Source organism: Buteo buteo, chromosome 6 (assembly GCF_964188355.1).
Source record: "Buteo buteo chromosome 6, bButBut1.hap1.1, whole genome shotgun sequence".
NCBI classification, from domain to species: domain Eukaryota; kingdom Metazoa; phylum Chordata; class Aves; order Accipitriformes; family Accipitridae; genus Buteo; species Buteo buteo.
In genome coordinates, this window is record NC_134176.1 from 14553622 (window position 1) to 14572000 (window position 18379).

Below are 18379 nucleotides of genomic sequence, written 5' to 3' on the forward strand. Positions count from 1 at the left end.
GGCATGGGGAAATCATAACGCCTTCTGAACACCACCGGGAAATGGGGTTTGTTCACTAACACTAAAATCACAAACCCATCAAAAATACTCCGATGTTATGTATTATTTGTGTTGATTAAAAATCTGCTTGCAACACTGGGTTTGCTATTGATCATAAAACTGTGCACTGACCTAGTCCTTTCCCTCCAAGGTATCAAGCACTTAAAAATCTACCTCATCCCAGCCCTCGGTTCCACTGTGCCCATAGATCATCTGGGCCACAGTCACTTTCTGGTACCTCCAAGCCTCTCCCCTCTGTTCTAGCATTGCTGCCTTGCCTTTCCAAGATGAAGGGATTTTCCTCTACTGCAACGCGAGGTCCGCCTTGAAGGGAAGACGAGGGAGCAGAACAGGCAACGGTGCATGGTGTCCACTCGATTCAGGTCTTGCTCACTCAAACCCACTGACCCTGTCCTGCTCTCTCTGTTGCTAATGGAGGAGTCTTTCACCAGGTACTCATCAGGACCAGACACCATCTGGACACCCGGCAGCTTCAATGCCACCTCCAGAGCATACGGCCCTCCGGATGCCCAAGCACATCAGGTCACCATGCTTCAACGGCCACCTGGGCACCAGAATGACAGCGAACCCCTTGCGGATAGTGGCAGGGTGGATCTGTGCCCTTAACACTTCTGAAAGCACAGACATGCCCACCGAGTACTGAAAGCAAGTCTTCATCATCACAGGGACTTCCTCTGTGGATATTAATAATCTCCTTGCTTCGTCTGAGGAGCCCCCCCCATTTGCTGGGCGCAGTCTCTGCAGAAGCATCAATCAAGCTCAAACTTTGAAAGGTTTCACCTAGAAAAAACAGCTTTTCTTGGGAAAAGGATGAAGTAAACATCAGGCAGGCCCAGCAATACACTGCCTGGGCCAGGCACTGCCACGGCGTGGCTGCACCTGTGTCTGTGGTGCAGCCGCCGGAGGCTTCTCCTCCCCTGTTGACTTCTGCCAGCGATGAACGATCGCTCTGCAGGGTCCCCCTGCTCTGCTCCTCCTTCCCCCAGCCACCGGCCGGGGATCTGCTAGTCAGATCAGCGCTTGGGAGGGTCTGGGAGAAGCACTTTCCGCTTCCTGCGGGGAAGGATGTGATTAAAGCCTTGTAAATAAAAGGCTTGGCTCAGAAAACGCCTGGGTGCCTTCAAGACACGTTGCAGCCACGAGCAGCGGCAGCGTGCCCCGTTACAGAGGGTGCTACCTTCTGGTGGCCTGGCTCAGGGTGGCGAGAAGCAGGAGACGGGGCACAGCCTGATCACACCCCACGCTGGCCGTGGCCTGTCAGAGGGGTCGCAGACCCCAGGGGCAGTGACCTCTCGGCACAGACACCTGCCGGTTTCCCCGTCCGAAGGGCTGACTCTGCTGCTGAGCTGGCAACCTCAGGAGGGGCTGACCGGCCATGGCCGGGACTGCACCTTCTGGGGAGCTGCCACCAAGGTGGGCACCCAGGTCAGAGCACAGCTGGTCCCAGGTAGCCCCTTCTTTACCTCCTCGGAGAGATCCCCCCTGAAGGAAAACAAACAGGCCTCACTGCTGGCTTGTGCTACGTGATTCCCCCCTCTTTAGGGAACCACCCTGGGGTGGGTATGTGCTAGGGAAGAATTGTCCTCTTCACATCTTCATGTCTGTAGGGCGTGTTACCAGGGATCCATCACCTGCAAATCCCACATGAAGTGAACTAGTGTCCGTGCTCTGTCCTAAGCTCCTCTTACCCTTTTGATAATAAAGGGATAAAAGCTACTTTGGGAGAAGAGAAGGGCCAACAGCACCCATGGAGGGGATGAACTCCCCCAGGAGCAGGGAAGTCCTGGTGTTCTGCCTCAGCAGGGAACAAGCAGTTGTCTTAATTTGCCAAAGGTGTATTGGGGCTCAGAAACCCAGGAGCACAGACTTGTGCAGAAAAACATCCAGGAAACTGCAGCTTTACTGACCGAGACTTAGGAAGATAACACCAAAAGGCAGAAGTTGCAATCCTCCATCCCTCTCCATTCTGATGTTCCCTCCATGCATAGGCCATCTGCTCTGCATCCCTCGCTCTGGCACCAGATTTGATGTTTCGTTATAGCTAGAAGGTATCTTTCCAGTGCGGTCAGAAACCTGAGGTTGCTCTGGGTTAACCCTGGAGTCAAATCATTTACTGAGGTTCCTCAAGAACACAAAGCTGGCAATTCCCTGGGGCTTTTCAAGGATACTTATGCGGGAAATAGCTGGCAGCACTGCTCTGTCCTGGTGCATCTTTCATTTTCACAATGCGATACTGGCCAAAAGCAGCCTACAGAGAGATAGCATAGCCCAAGGAAAAGTGTGTTAGCCGAAAAGTCAGGGGATATGATGCAAGGATATAGGAGATCTGCCTACATGTTGCCTAGGAAATCCACTCTATGAACTTTCTGTACCCTTGACCGGGTTCTGTCCGACGAGTGCAGAAGTGATGCTGGCACGCCTGCTCCCGATGGGAAGGACCACCGGGACCTGGGCAGATTTTACCGAGGAATAAGCGGTATCTGCATCTTGAGGGCAGTTTCCTCCCGCACCTCTGAGGTGTGAAGGAACATGCTGGCCCGGGAGCAGAGAGGCGGCGGGGATGCTGAAGCCGGCTCCCTCACCCTGCAGGCTCTGGCCGAGGCAGGAGAGACCCGCGGACAAAGGCGGCGGCCCCAGGGGGAGGGCGGGCAGCCGGGCAGAGCGGAGCGGCCCCGGGCCCCGGTGACAAAGCCCGCGGCGGGAGGGGGGGCAGCAGCGGAGATGCCCGGGGAAATCCCGCTCCGCTCCCGGCCCCAGCCGGCCGCCCGCGGCTCCGGGTCCCCCTCCCCGGCGCCTGGCGAGAGCGGGGCCGGGGCCGCTCCGGCGCCGCTTCCCCCGGCCGCCTGCCCGGCGGGCGCGCTTTCCTGCCTGTCCGACCCCACCCTTCCCCGGGCTGGTGCTCCCTCCGGTAGTTTTTCTTTAAAAAAAGGAAAAACCAACAAAAAGAAAAAAGGCAAAAAGGGGGGGGGGGTGGAGGACCCGGGGGGGCAGCGGTGAGGCGGCCCCGGCTGCGGCGGGCGGAGGGAGGGAGGGAGGGAGGGGGGGAGCGGCCCCGTCCCTTTGTACCTGCCGTTTGAAGGCGCCAGGCGGCCCCGCATTGGCTGCGGCGGCCGCGGCTCCGGTAACCCGAGCCGGCGGCGGGGCGCGGCGCGGCGCACCGGGGCCCGGCCAGCGCCTCGCCCGGCAGCCAACGGGGGAGGGCGGCGCTGGGCTGGGCTGGGCTCGGCGCGGCGCCCCTCCGCTCCGCCGCCAGCAGCCGGCTCTCCTTCTCCGCCGCGCCGCTCGGCTGGGGCAGGGCCGCGCCTCCCTGCTCGGCAGGAGGTGGGACCAGCCCCGGCGCTGCCGCCCGCCTCCTCCGTCCCTCCCTCAGTCCCTCCCGAGGGCTGAGCCATTCCGGGAAGGCGCCGGCTCCCCCACCGCTCCTCGGCAGCGCCGCACCGGCATCGGCCGCCGCCGCGCCGGGCTCGGCCCCAACGTCGCCGCGGAGCTGCGGGCGAGCTGCGGCGGAGCGGGGCAGCGGCAGCGGCCGCGGCGGCGGGTGCGCCGTGCCCGGTCTCCCGCGGCGGGGAGCGGCGGGCGGCGGGAGGACAAGTGGACGGAGCGCCCGGCAACGGGGCGGGGGGTGGCCGGCCGCCGCGTAGTTCTTTTGCCCGGGGTAAGTTGGCCGATCCCCTGCGGAGGCTTCGCCTGGGGGGGGGGCAGCGCTTGGCTCCCGGCTCCCCGCCGGCCCCAGCCCCCTTGGGGGGGCGCCTTCCCCCCCACCCCCTTCCCCCCCCCCCCCGGGTTGTTTTTTTTTTTTATTATTATTATTATGGGGTCTGTGGGGGAGCAGATCTTCCAGTCCAGCGTTGCTCTTCGTCGTCGTCCAACGCTCTGCGGAGAACTATAATATTTCTTCGCCGAGATGCTGCAGTGAATTTTAGTCCCAGGAAATCAGGCGAACAAAATAACCCGAGTAACCCGAACCATTTGTTACCGTGTGAGAGCAAACGCTGCCTAGGCACAGATGATGGCAAAAAATTCCCTGGAAGGGTCTAAAGAAGACCTGAGCAAAATTTCGGAAGAGGAGATGCTGAGGTGGAGCAAGGAAGAGCTGGTGAAAAGACTGAGGAAAGTGGAGAATGAAAAGATGAACTTAATGGTGGAACACGGCAACTTAATGAAGGACGTGAACCGGCGGCTGCAGCTCCACCTGCACGAGATCCGCGGGCTGAAGGAGGTGAACCAGAAGTTGCAGGACGACAACCAGGAGCTGAGGGAGCTCTGCTGCTTCTTGGACGACGACCGGCAGAAAGGCAAGAAGCTGTCGAGGGAATGGCAGCGCTTCGGGAGGCACACGGCCAGCGTGATGTGGAAGGAGGTGGGCATGTACCAGCAGAAGCTGAAGGACCTGGAGGCCAGGCAGGAGACCCTCCTGCGGGAGAACGTGGAGCTGAAGGAGATGGTGCTCATGCTGGACGAGGAGCGGAGCGGGGCCGGCTCGCGGAGCTCCATCGACAGCCAGGCCAGCCTGACCAACCTCAACGGCGGCTCGGCCACCAGGGACGTGGGGGACGGGAGCAGCACCTCCAGCACGGGCAGCGCGGGCAGCCCCGACCACCATCACCACCACCTCCACCACCCCAAGGCCGGCGACAGCAAGGCCGGGGCCATGCGGAGGTCTATGGATGACCTGTCCGCGCCCCTGCACCACCGGAGCATCCCCAACGGCCTCAACGGTGAGCCTCTCCCCCTCCAAGCCTTGCCCCGTGCCGCCTCCCCTTGGCCCGTCCGGTGCCCCTTGGCTGCGGGGTGAGGGGTGCCAGGGGAGGGGAGACCTCGCCACCCGTCCTCGGTGGCCCCTTCGGGAGAGCAGCCCCGGGGACCGGGGAGGGCACCCGGGGGCGGGGGCGGTGGTGCTCCTCGACTGTGGTAGCGACGTCTGGGGCCGAGGGCTGGAGCCTTTTTTATCTGGAGGGTTGGGGTTTTGGTTGGTTGGCTTGGTTTGTTTTGTCTGGTTTTGGTTTTTTTTTGACAAAAACCAGCCGGAGTCTTGAGGGTTAAATGAACACTGGTTTTCCCATCTCTTCCTCCTCCCTCTCTCTCCCCCTTCTAATACTTTGATTTACCTTTGGCTTGCTTGTTTGCTAAGATTGGTAAAGAGCCAATCTTTGAGATGAGACTGTGGAAGCATCCGATGAGAGTGCAGGTCTGCCCCACAGAGCATCACCTGTTAGCTCCATGGGCTCTCCGGGCAGGCTGGCTCTGGCACGCTCAGCAGTCTAGGAGAGGTGCAACTCGTCTTCCCTATCATTCCCCCGCTCCACTTCAGAAACTGAAGGTTTGTTTGTAGAGAAGAGATTGCTCTCAAAGAGACGCTGTACTCACAATTTTGTTTAGCCTAGTCATTAAAGTTAGAAACAAGCTCCACTGTGAAATCGTGCCAAGCCTCCTCTGACAGTTTGTATTCAAGCAAAGTTTCTCCTGTTGTCTAATAGTGATCAGGCATTAAAATAGTAATATTGGAATATCTTTAAGATGGAGATTTTTTTTCTCTTTTGAGACCAAAAAGACCAAATACTTGACTTCTAGAAGGAGTGGTTTGGCCAAGAGGGTTCAACAGGAATCAAACCAGGCACCGATCTAATTAGTTGTTGTATGTAAGAGTCCTTTTAACGTTCTTAATCCTGTTTTCCAACCAGAGAGGGCTATTTTCCGGTGGGGGTACCCCTTCCCCTCCTGCAAGCACAGAGATGGGGCTGAAGCCCCAGAGGTTGGCTCTGACTGCTGTCAGCAGTGGATGTGTTTACCAGACAACCGTGCCTTCAGCTCCCAGAGCTTTGGTGGCCCTGGTGGGACCAGGGAGTGCTGGTCCTTTTTCCGGTGGTTTGTGGCAAGTCCTTATGCCCCAAGAGATCTGAGGGCACGCAGCACGGATCAGCCCAGTTCTCAAGTTCATGAATTTGCCATGCGCGGTCCTGTTGTTGCAACTGTGTGTCTCCACTCACAGCTGGAGGTGTTTGGGCCACCTCACCCAGTACACGGGGATTGCTGATTTCAAGGGTGATCCAGTCACCAGATGTTGCAGGGTACAGCAAGCATCTTTAAATGTTTGTTGTTTTTTCTCTCTGTCTCTCTCCCCTAGTGCTGCGTAAATCAGAAGTATCTGGTTTGTAAATCTGCACATAGCTTCTGCTCCTGATGTGACTCGACTTTGTTTTCATAAAGCATTGATTGCTCTGCACAGAGGCCCGGAGAGCACTTGGCAGATATTGAATGTGCCGTTGCTGTTTTGGGACAGAAGGGGTTTGCAGTTCTGGTTTGTGAACCTTAGACCAGTGCCTTTTAGGTCTCTATAGCTGACTAGGACAAAGCCAGTTGAATTCATTCCTGTTAAGCCAGGGCTCTTGTGCAAATGGGACCCCATCACGGCCTCAGAACTGTCCCTTAAATCCCGTGTGAGGCACCGTGGGATTCTTCGCATGGGATTCAAGTCACCCCTGTCTGCATGAAGAGGAAAGTCTGCTTGCAGAGCTCAGTCCTCACCGCCGTCCTCAAACACTGTGTGTGGGACCGTGCACAGCACCATCATTCCGAGGGGACTGAGAGCCGAGTCTCATGCCCTGCCCTGTGTAGGGTAAGTGTAGGGAGGGGTGATAAAGCATCTGCACATGTCTGTGTTTACATGCGTGCTTCTGCACCCTTTCCCCTGCTCCCGTGTAGAAAGGAGGAGTATGGGCTCAAGCAGTTCAGATGTGACCTTAGGTTTTAGTGACTGCTGGTTTTGGGGTGCCTGTGGAGGATGGTCTCTGTGGGAAGCACTGAAACTAGCTCTTTGCTGGGAACCTGCGCGGCTTCAATTCTGAGGGTGGGACAGATATGAGGAGCACTTTTAAAGCTAATAATCCTTGTAAAGGTGCAAACAAGCCTGATCTCTCCACTTAGGTAGTGAAGCTGTAAAATGACTTGAATAGTTGTCATTCTCTGATAGCATCGGTATTCAGCAAGGCCATTTCCCTGCCTGTGCCTTTGGAAATGCCTCTCAATACATATGCAAATACAAAGCTTATCAGGCCCCTTTTCTGACTGACAGCAACAAGTCTGGGAGGAGGCTTGCCTGGGACCAAGCAGCAATTCTGTTAAGCCTGTGACAATGTGGAAGAGCAGGGCAGGTGAATGTGAAAAACAAACCCAGGAGAACGCAGAGTCAAGTGGCAGTGGAGCTGTCGCCCTAGCAGTGGCCATCCTTCCATGTCTCCTGGTGCCATCTCTGCCTTCCCTGCACGCAGCTTAGATCTCAGCCTTTTTATACTCTTTTCCTGATGATTTCTCCCCCCCCCCCCGGCATAAAACGGAAGGGAGGAAGAGGAGAAAGTGTGGCCTTTCATTTTTATGTTGCAAACTTCAGTCTGGTTTGCTGTTGTCTATGTCTTTAAAACAGTGGATAACTAACTGGTGGATAAAGCAGAAACTGCCGGCCAGCTCAACTAATACGGCAATAAACAGCCCTCATATACTTTCTTACAGAGGGTGGAGCGGGATCTCAAATGCATGCAGGGCAGAATTTAGCATCTATGGTAAGAACACAGTGGAAGCCTTGGACAACTGGTGGAGGCAAGGCACGGTGAGCTGTTTGCTAGAGCACTTTTGCATATGGAAAAGCAGAAAAGTCCTGAAATGTGCTGCCCCTGCTAGTGGTATCAGCAGGGCTTTTTGTGGTGCTCTGCTTTTCTAGGTATTAAGCAGGACTGCTTCACTTGTTTAGTGCTTTTCTAAAGGAGTCAAGAGTATGGTGACTGTTAGACGCTCCTAGGGAGGTAGCTTTTTAATGAAATCTTAGCAAGCAAAGGTGGATTAAGTATTTCTCATTTTCTCTTAAGCAATCCTTTGGAAGTGAGTTGGTAAACCAGGGCTTGATTTATTGGCCCCAGTGACCCACCCCAATGTGAGGTCATGAACTCTAGTTTTGTAACATGAATTCAGTATAAATGGTATGAGTTTAAAAAACAAAAAACCAAACCAACCTGTGATCCACCTTCGCTTCACTTCTCTGAAGTCTGTTTACTTTTATAAACTGGCTTTTTGGAAGTTGATAACCTGGAACCTGATGATTAATTATCTGCTTGTGGAAGATAAGGTAAGAAATACAGCTGATAATGTGAAAATGGCTAATATTAGATCACACGTGTAATCTTACACAGCTCTGGATATTCTGCTGAGAGCCAAGAGGAAGTCTGCTCAGTCTGAAAGTAAATGGTGTTTCCAGTCTCCATGTGTGAGCTGGGACCTGGGCTGCAGGACAGGGGCATCTCCAAGCTATGTGATGGGAACTGGCCAGTTGCATCCATGTTGAGTGACATGCCACAGTTCCCATAAATCTACCCACAGATCCAGGGCTGAAATCCTGGCACAGTCGCTTGTTGTGCTTTTGAGTGCTTTGGCTTCCTTTTGTATGCACGGCAGGATTCTCTGTGTGCGTAGGTGGTCTTTCTGCCTGTCCAGCTTTAGGCAGCCCCGTTGGGGTGATGGCTATTGCTACTGCCTGGTTCCTGCCAGAATAAAATTTCCCCAAAAAACTGAATTAAAAAAAAAAGACAGCCACACTGGGTGGTATTAACAGGACCTGGGGGAAGGAAAAAGCCTTCAGGTACCATAGGATATGTCCCTGGACTGCGAGTTATGTGGGAACATTGGGAGGAGTGACTTGAAGCTCCCTGAGGCCGGGGCAACAGCTTCCACTGGTTTTAGCCTTATCTGGATCTGACTGGGACAACTGTTTATCCATCTGCAAGCCTGGAGGCATACAGACTCACTAGCTGGTGATGTGCCTGGGACAAAATCCTGTGCATGCAGGCAAAGCTTTCAGGCTTTAATTTCCACCACCCCCATCAACTGAACGTTGTTAGAACTTCTTCACTTCCACTGAAGCTGTTTGCTCTGGGTTCCCAAAATGGGCATTTGCTTTATTCCAATTGGGTAAGATGTTAATGCATTTCTTTATCAATGTGAACAGTTGTTTTGTTGTTGTTGTTTTTTTAATTTTTAAAACACTTAAGTCAACACTTAAAAAGTGGTCAGAGAGGCCCAGGAGAAAGCCATGGATATGGCAGATAGCCTGTAGTAGCAGAGACATTAATCCGTGGCCTCTTGCTGTTGTCTGCTCCAGTGGAAGAAGAATGGTCTCTCTGGGTGAGGGGGTGGGAAGATCTCTGCTTCTATTGATTCCCACTTGTAAATGTCCACATATTTACCTAGAGGGTACGATATATTACAGTTAAAATGGTGGCAAAGAGAAATGGCTGTTCCCTGTGGGTTGGTATTGATCGGACATGCAGCTACCCTGTACTTATTTCTCATCTTCTTCACACACCCTTTAGGCCAAAGTCCTTTGTTTTTATTAGCTTATTTGTAATCAATATAGGTATTATTTACTGTGACGTATTAATGAGGCCTTTGAGATGAGAAGATGCAGGGGCAGAAGCAAAGGGTGAGGTTCATCCCATTTAATCTGAGATATCTCCAATATAGACTTTAACGACTGCATCCCCTTGGGCTTCCTTTATCGGCCATGTGGAGGAAGGCACTTTGGTGTCATGATTTATGTCAGCTATGTCTGCTTTGGAGGGAGAAGAGTTGTACGCTAATTGTGCTCTTTCTGCTGATGGGAAGGCAGCCTGGATGGCTAGTTTATATGCAGCCATCTAAAGTCAGGTGAGATCGGTCCTATTTGAGGTGTTATGGTGACCACTGTCCACTCTTCCAGTGCAGCTGTGCTAGCCCTGGTGAAAGAGAGGAGATCGCCTTTCTCGGTAGCAGTCAGATGTCACCCCTTGCAGTTCCCAGGCTGCCTGGGCACAGCAGCCTGGCTCAGAGAAAGCCCTCTTCTCTGCGATGGAGACCTGTCAGAGCTCAGTGGTCCCCGCCGTGCTTAAGCAGAGGTTTGGCTACTTGACCAATTAATATCTTTCTTATATCAAGGGCACTTTTCATTCTCTGAACACTGCTTTAACTTTTCTTTTTCTGATACTGCCATATTTAACCTGTCAGTATTTTTGGTGCTGTAGGCTGCTACGTACAGGTTCCTTGTGATTAAGCCAGGAAACCTGCCCTAGGCTGGTATACTATATGTAAGACCCCTGTAGAAAAACCTGTTTCCATCTCTTCTGTAAGTTCAATGAGTTCTGCTAATAGGCTTATCAATGCTGAGGTCTCAGACACTAAGGATATGGCTTGAGTTTCTTGTAGCTAGTAGTTAGTTGTTGGCCAGTTGTCCAAGGGGCTTCAGTGGACTTGAGGCATCTTTGTCATTGTGCGCTCCTGCCTTGTGTGCCAGCTGCTACGCTCCCAAACTTCAGGGTAGCTGGTGTCCCTGAAAACAAGGCTCAAGATGCTTAAACTAGGTGCTAAAATTGGGCCATATCTAGAAATATATTCTCCATAGCAGTGTCTTCTAATTTTGTTTTCCTCTTTCAATTTTCTAGAGAGATATCTTGTTCTCAGCTGTCCCGTTGAAGGAAAAAACTTGTATTGATTAAAAGACAATTTTCTATGGGCCTTTGATGGAATTATCCACTTACACTTGTCAAAAGCAATCAAAATAAGGGGAATAAACTGTGTTGGTTACATGTAAATGATTTGGTCCTCTGGAGGCATTTCATCAAATAAAGCTGAGGATCAAATTAAGTGGTGATCTAATTAAGTGGCAGGCATGGGAACCTAAAATGCAGCCTTGGCAGGTGTTACACTCGGTGGGTGTGTGCGGAGATGAGGGACATGTAACACTTCTGTTAGTGTTGGTGTTCATCTGAAAGCTCGAGGGTTAATGCTTTTGTGGGGACAAGGCTGAGCACATCCATGCAACCTGGGTGATACTGGAGGCCCAACCTGGGAGGCACTGGGCTTTTTATCTGCCCCAGCATGGCTGTGGCCTTGCTTGCATGTCACACAGACATATCCATGGCAGGGTCTGCTGATGTTATCCCCTCGGGCTGCCCTTGTGGCATCCATCTGTACTGGGGCTGTCCTTTGGAGACTCTGGGATGAGCAATGGCTGATCTCACTGGGAGGCGAGATGGAGGTGAGGTGCTTAAACTGGCAAAAATGTCTGGTATACCACATTAGAAGGTGTGGAGCGAGGCAAATGGAAAAATTTGTAAGCCCATTTAAAATACACTTAAAACGCTTGACCCCAGGAAGGCTGAAGTTCTTTTCATGCTCTTATTCAGGCCTTAATGCATCCCACTGCAAAACACACGACGTTGCTTGCCTGGAACAGGGAAGGTTTGGGGGCTGCACTTCCAGTTTTCCTGCGAATTAGCAGCGACTGGCTGGGTTTGCTTTTGCATTCTGTATTTTTAACCTGACTTTTTGTCTGCCAGCCAGAATTCATCCTGCCCTGTCGCCAAATGTCATCATCCCCTTGTGGTTAACTTGCTGCAATTCATGAAACACTTGGCTGCCATAAATAGTTATGTGCAGAGGTTCCTCCACACGCGGAGCGGGCAGAAATTCGCAGGCAGCGCTGCTAGGCACTCGCACACTAACATGTCCACCAAGAGAAAGTTGACCCACTTCTGCAAATAGATAACTCCTGGCAGAAAAAGTAACACTGTCTCAGAGAATCTGTCTTCCCCTTGCCTGCTGAATTGTGAAGCAAAAAGCAAGCCAGCTCCATCTTCTGAATTAACAGCAATGTGAGCACCATACTCCCCATTGAAATGAGAGTGTGTAAATCAGCCCTTGATCTGAGGAGGGCTTAAAATGGCCACAACTCATTTGTGATTTTTTTTTTTCAAAATGACTGCTTTTGTTAGTGAATGAAGTGTGTGGAGTTCAGGACTCAGCTGTTCTTAGGCATTGGGAAACATTTATCACCATGGCAGTTGAACGCTGCTGTACAGGTTATTTTGAACACTTTTCTCGTGACTCATGTCTGGGCCGAGACCGTTTATGCCAGGTTGCTTTGGTCCCCATGCAGGCAGGCATATGTATACTCTTCCTTCCCTTAAATTGCTTCTTGCCTTGGTATTTGGCCCTCTCAGGAAGCTCACTGCTTGTACTGACTTCTTACGTCTCCAAGCAGTGGTGGTGCCAAATGCTCACCTTGCTCAGGGACTCTCCTGCAAAGGTTCTTTCTGAAAGATAGTCCTTGTGAAATAGATTGCAGGTTATTTATCGGTTAGATTAGAGACCGGGGGACTCCAAAGCACTGTGCTAAGTGCTGTCAGTATTGGGGCCGTGTCGCATGGCTTAGCAAGTGGCTGTAGACCCTCCACTTCAGGGATCTTGTGGTGAGATTGAAGCGAATCCGATGTGAATTATCTCGTCATCCGCATGGGCTTCTCCTGCAGGCTCGTAGGGCAGGATGTCTCCTGTTTGCTTGGGGTGGATGTGGTGGGAGAGGGCTGTGGTGTCTGTAGCGGAGGGAGCACTGGCGGCGAGTGCCGGGCTTATGGCATCAGGGCTTTGGCCAGCTGTAAACCGCAGTCGCAGGGTGACACGCTAGCTGTCTCGTGTGGTTGTGTCAACCCCGGCTTGCTGGCAGAATTAGTTCAATCAAAGCTGGAGCGTTCTGAAAAGCCCTTCAGACGTTGCCCCGTCTGGCAGCTCCGTGCAGTGACGCTCAGCACTGCATACTGCTGCCTTTCCCCCGTTTCATCCCCAAACTCCTCTGCTCCTGGGGTTTCATTTGCAGGCCAGGGAGCCAGCAGCATTTAAATGTTTGTGGGAGATGGAGGATGGAGCGTGTAAAGCAAATGGATGGAGCAGGGCTCAGGCTGGGACGCAAGAAGAGATACTTTGCTGCTGTTCAAACTGTCTCCCGGGCAGTAGGATGCTTCAGGGCTGCCCCTGCCTGGGGTTTGGCGGCTGTGTCTGACCTGCCCGCGCCTTCCTGGGACAACGAAACGAGGGCACGTGGTGCCGAGAGCCCTGCTCTGGTGCGGAGAGGGTGCTGCTCTGTCCGCTCACTGCAGAAGACCCGTGGAGAGGAAAGGAGCGGGCAAAAGGACCACTCAAAGTAGAGCAGTAAAACCAAACCATTATTTCAGAAAAGAAGAAAAAGTAAGCCTTACAGCATTTCCAGTCCCCAAAGCTTAATATTTCTATGGAAACCAAAGCAGCAGGAGGCTTGCTGTCAGTCTCTGATCCAATGGGGTTGACTAGATTTAAAAAATGTTTGTCCTTCCCCACATCTTCCATCCTGGATCATCTGAAGACAGGTTTGCTGTGTATCACAAATGCAAGGTTAAAACCTGCATTCGTGGTTTCCGACTCTCCATTAAGTGCTAAGCAGTCTCTGGAGGGTTGGCATCCATCTTTCATCTGCAGTTTTTTACTTGCTAAGGTACATTTCATTCACTCTCTGACACTGATAATGCCTTGTCCTATAAATGCCACTCCTGTGACACCATGCTCCTCGGAGGATGGCTGTGACTTTGTATCAGGCCGTGGACCGTTCAGTGGTGTGGTCCATCTCAGTGCCCAGTGAAGTTACAGTGGGGACACTGTTCCTCCTTCTTCCCCCAGCTTTATATGCTGAGCATGACGTCCTGTGGTCTGGACTATCCCTGTGGTCAGTTGGGGTCAGCTGTCCCGGCTCTGTCCCCTCACAGCTTCTTGTGCACCCCCAGCCTCCTCGCTGGTGGGGTGGGGTGAGGAGGCCCCGACTCTGTGTAAGCACTGCTCAGCAATAACTAAAACATCCCTGAATTATCAACACTGTTTTCAGCAGAATCCAAAACATAGCCCCCGTTCTAGCTACTATGAAGAAAATCAACTCTATCCCAGACAAAACCAGCACGGACTTGAATGGTGTTAAGACTTGGACTCTTTACACTTCCTTTAGTCTTTTATTCAAAGGAAATCCATAATGTCTTTAATCTCCAGCAATGGACATAATCTGGTTTATTTAGGTAATAGTCCACTTGATTTTTGTGTAGCCAGAGGACTATCCCTGATTATATATGTGCAGCTATTTACCATTGTCATGTTGATGTTTTCACTGGTTTCCCCCCCATTTTTTGATTATAGTAGGATCTACTAGAAATGGCTCCAAGAGAACCTACATGAAAGTCCACTGCTTTATGCCAAAGTAGCATTGTCAGATGCTAGCAAAGTATCAGTAATAAAGAATAACTCATTTTGGTTGATGCTGAATCTTTTTCAGCTCCTAACAAAGGTGTTAAAAAAAAAATCTTATTTTTATGTACAATCTTAAAGCACTTTTGTGATGTACAGTATTCTTTTGTCTTCCTGGTTTCATTTTCTTATCTCCTTTACTGGCATTTGCAGTCTCATATTTATATATTTCCCAGCAGCTGAATATAACTTTGATCTATGCTTTGGATCTGCAGAGCTTTTAATCCCTTTCCACTGAGTTAAAAGCTTGTTTGCTGTTGAATGTGATTCGTAGTTATAGGTTATATGATCTTCACCAGCGGCTCATGCGTTGCACAAAGATGGCATATTGTGAAAAACTCTGATAAAATGTCCCCTTGTTCATTTTCCTGATTGCAACTCAAACCCAGCATGGGACTAAGTCAGTTGTTCGCTCCTGTGCAGACTGCTGATACACCTGTCCTTTGCTGTTACATATACCTATGTACTCGCTTGCTTTATTTCAGTTATCCATTCATTTCTTTGTGATGTTTATTTTTGAAGCTACAAACCCGTTGAATACTTCAGCCAGTGCAGCAGGCTTTCTGTCTTGCAATTCTGATAACACTTACGGTGTTTTCCCTTTTCATCTTCTTAACTGCTTGTGAGACCTCTTAAAAGATGGGTATCAGTTTTTAAAGCCTGCGCATTTATTCCTCTTTGATGTCTTGAAACACGATAATGTACACCTTGTTTGTGGAGATCTTCTCTTCTGGAGTGGCTGCAGGTTCCACCTCAGGAAAAATGATGCTTTCTGCAGCTCTCAGTCCTCCAGGCTGTGTTGATGTAGCTGGACTGTATTCAACCATCTTCTGAAAGTTGTTCTTTTTGAGGTTTTGGTGTAGCTATTTGCTTTCTGGATTCTGAGCAGTTTATTTGGAAGTCTCCCATGCTTGTCTCCCGGCCTCTTGTAAAAATACGGTCCTCTTTTTATGAGGTCTGTTAAGACTATTGTTTTAGGTGTAAGCTTTAAAATAATGGAGGATGGATGGTTTTGCAACTTAAAGCACTGGATGGGGACGCAGATTTGGTGGCTTTCTCACTGTGACATGACTTTCTGATGTAGTCTTAGGTAAGTGATATGATCTGTGGTTCTCCTTTTATACAATCAGGATAATAGTTTTCCTTCATTTTCTCCAAGTTTTTTGTGGTTCATTGGGTCATCTTATAACATGCTCATACAGTGCTCAACACAATTAGACCCTTACCTCCGATGGGGCCTCTAACCATTGCTATGATACCAGTGATAACAAACAACACAGGTTTTGAGTTATAATGAGCTAGCAAAGAAGGAGCAGCCTTTACAGTAACTCCAGACATTTCTAATTCCCAGTTTTGGAGTTGCTTCAAATCCTGTTTCAGCTTTTCCTGGGATAAAAGCACTTTACGTGTTGGGGTGCTTCTTTCTGTATTGTATAAACTCCTCTGGACCACAGGATGATGAAGTATGGACAGTCTCCAGCCAACTGTCAAAACCAGAAATTTGTCAAATAATAATAATTCTCCCAAATGAGAAGAGAAGGAGCAAAGTGAGATAAAGAGCAGTGTTTGTCTCTCCACAGCCAGAGACAAGTGCAGAAAGATGCTGCTGCTGTCACAGCAACAGGTTACCTCGATATCTTTCAGAGAGTAGGGACAGCATTTGTTGTTATTTCAGCTCATCCCATCTGCACTGCCCAGATGAGTATCATATTATAGATGTGTATTTGAAATGCTGTTTATCTGGCAACGTAGTGCGGTTTCAGCTGAGGTGAAGAACCACAACTGTGAAGCGGACAGGTCCTTGTTGTCATGTTGCTCCCCGTGTCACTGCAAAGCAGCGGTGTCTTTGCCGTAATTGCTGAAGACACCTTTCTTCTTTCCAGTTAAATTCTTACCTCATCACTTGATAGCTCTATTTCTGATGCTGGTAATTTGGTAACTCCTAACAAGCCCTGGCTGAAAAGTCATCAAAGTTGCTCTTGGGTGTGAACCCAATGTTTCTTAACCACCTTTGGTTTTTAGTCCCATATGTGTAGTGGAATTTGTATGGAGGATCTATTTGTCGGCGTATCACCGAATCGTTAGGAGGATGACAAGACCACAGTAACTCTTCCTAGGCAATTATATATGAAGGGTTGTCAGTATGAGTAGTATGGGAAGTTAAAAGCCTTAATTTTCATTTGGAATTGAAACCCTAATGACTTTCCACTCCCACAGCTCATAAAAACCTTGTTTCAACCTCAAGTTGACCAAGAAAAGGGAGGGGGGGCTTTTATTGCAGACTCTTTTGCGCAGGATTTTTATGAAAAAGCAGATTTATGAGTCACTGTTCTTTGTATAAAAGATAATTACTGGAGTATGAACCTCAGAAAAGTGACATTTTATGACTTCGCCGCTAGCCACGCAGTGTGAGCTTTTGCTTTCTCTCTTTTCAGTTAGTTAAGTTAAACAACATCTTGGTTTGAAAGGACTAATTATATTCCTGTTTGTTGTTTGCCTTGTACACTAAATGTTTTCTATATGTAAAGCTAAGCAGTGGGGTGGGAGAGAGAAAGGATCACCCCAAATGAATGCTATTTAATTATTTAAAATGATGGGTGTAGATCCTGTGGGGTTAAGTGGATTGTTGTATTCAGCCACTTCCATCACTTGCATTGTAGTAAGGAAGAGAAACTGGATCACGCAAATCCTTTTGTAAAGCCTAGGAGCGTAATTAAGTTCCTCTGGAAATTTGTTCTTTAAAAACACATTCCTCTAAACAGCAATGTTGTTTAATCCATGCTCAGATGTAAAGCTATGTGTTTATCCACTTCTGTGTGTTTTGTTGGTTTTTTTTTCTGTAAGTAAAGGGAGCATTTTGTAACGCAGTAGCATCTGCTGCCTAATGCAAGTGAGACCTGCGGGTGGGTGAGTACGTAGAGGTGGCATGTGCAGGTCAGAGTCAGTCCTGCTTTGGCTCTGCAGTGGGAAGTCGAGAGTTTGCACAACAGCAAACGATCTGGAGCATCTCCGTTGTTGGGGATCCACCTGAGATACCTGAACCGCATCTTCTGTTCAAAGGACAGGTGCTCAGCGTTTTCAGGGTATTAAGTATTCTGAACATGATTCCGACTTTGCTCTTGGCAGTGTCTGAGGGGACTAGCTAATTTTCTTGGCCATGGGGCTGTGTACTTGAGCAAGCGTCACTGCAGAGCTGTAAATGCCCTCCGTCTGTGACAGCATAGGTCCAACAAGCTTTCTGATCCCACAGCTGTGCAGACAAGTCTGCTCGGAGTCCTGCAAGATGAGGAACGGATCACGTAAACAGCAGCTGATGCAGTTGTTGGAAAGGCCTCTATTTTTCCTTTCAGCCCGTTATAGCATCTTGGCCAGGTTGGACAGGGAAGGTTTCCGATGGAAAATCTGCTGCCCTGTCCTTTCATTCTGCCTTATTTGGATGAAAATTAGAGGGCTGTCCTTTTTTTATTTTTTTTATTTGGCAGTTCAAAGTGAAGCAAATGCAATATTTTTGGGAAAGGCTTGGAACTGGCCTTGTAAAAGGAATGTTACCTAAAGGGTAAAACTCCCTGCCTCTGTTACGTTTAAGGATGGCGATATTTGAATTTGACCTTTTATTTTTAAATGAGAGATTTCATATCTGGATTTAAACCAAACCTGTATCAAACACAAAGGGAGGGGGTTGTTCCGTCAAAACCAACATCTGTAGAGCCGGAGGGAAGGGCTGGATGGCGTGGAGTGCGTGGCCTGGCCTGGGGGGCTGCGGAGGTGCCGACCTCCTGGACCTGCTGCAGGAGGGTAGAGAGTGAGAGAGCAGTTGAGGGGAGAACTTCTGTCGAGCTCCAATGAAGCTCTCAAGCAGCCCCTGTGCTGAGCTGCGGGGGGAGATGTCCTCACGGTGGGCGAGGGTGGGCAGCAAGAGTTGCCTGCCTAGCTCAGGATGGAGTTGGAGACCACTGCGAAGCGGTGTGGCAGCAGCCTGAAAGAGGAGATGGAGTAAATGAGTCCAAAGATGTGGTTTGGGAGCTAGCTGTTATTTTTAACTGCCGATTGAACTGGATTGAACTCCCTTCAGCACAGCATTGATGATGGTGCCTGGAGCTATAAAGATTGTATTTTGATCAGCAAGTCAAAAGCAAGTCTACCACTAGTTATGAATACATTTTCAGAATTGCAAGCAAAAGAGATCCCAGAATAATAATGG

The 18379-nt window shown here is 50.0% G+C and overlaps 1 protein-coding gene across 3 annotated transcripts in view; it reads left to right on the top strand.

Annotated features, from left to right (window-relative positions):
- The first annotated feature begins 3573 nt into the window (after positions 1 to 3573).
- The window catches only part of CCDC85C (coiled-coil domain containing 85C), a 114081-nt gene continuing 99275 nt past the window's right edge, over positions 3574 to 18379 (top strand). For 2 of the 3 annotated variants that reach the window (XM_075029871.1, XM_075029873.1), the window contains exon 1: positions 3574 to 4778. In XM_075029871.1, coding sequence (XP_074885972.1) covers positions 4067 to 4778 — 712 coding nt within the window. In that variant the 5' untranslated portion in view covers positions 3574 to 4066. The remainder of the gene's footprint in view (positions 4779 to 18379) is intronic. The other variant, XM_075029872.1, reaches the window with a different exon arrangement.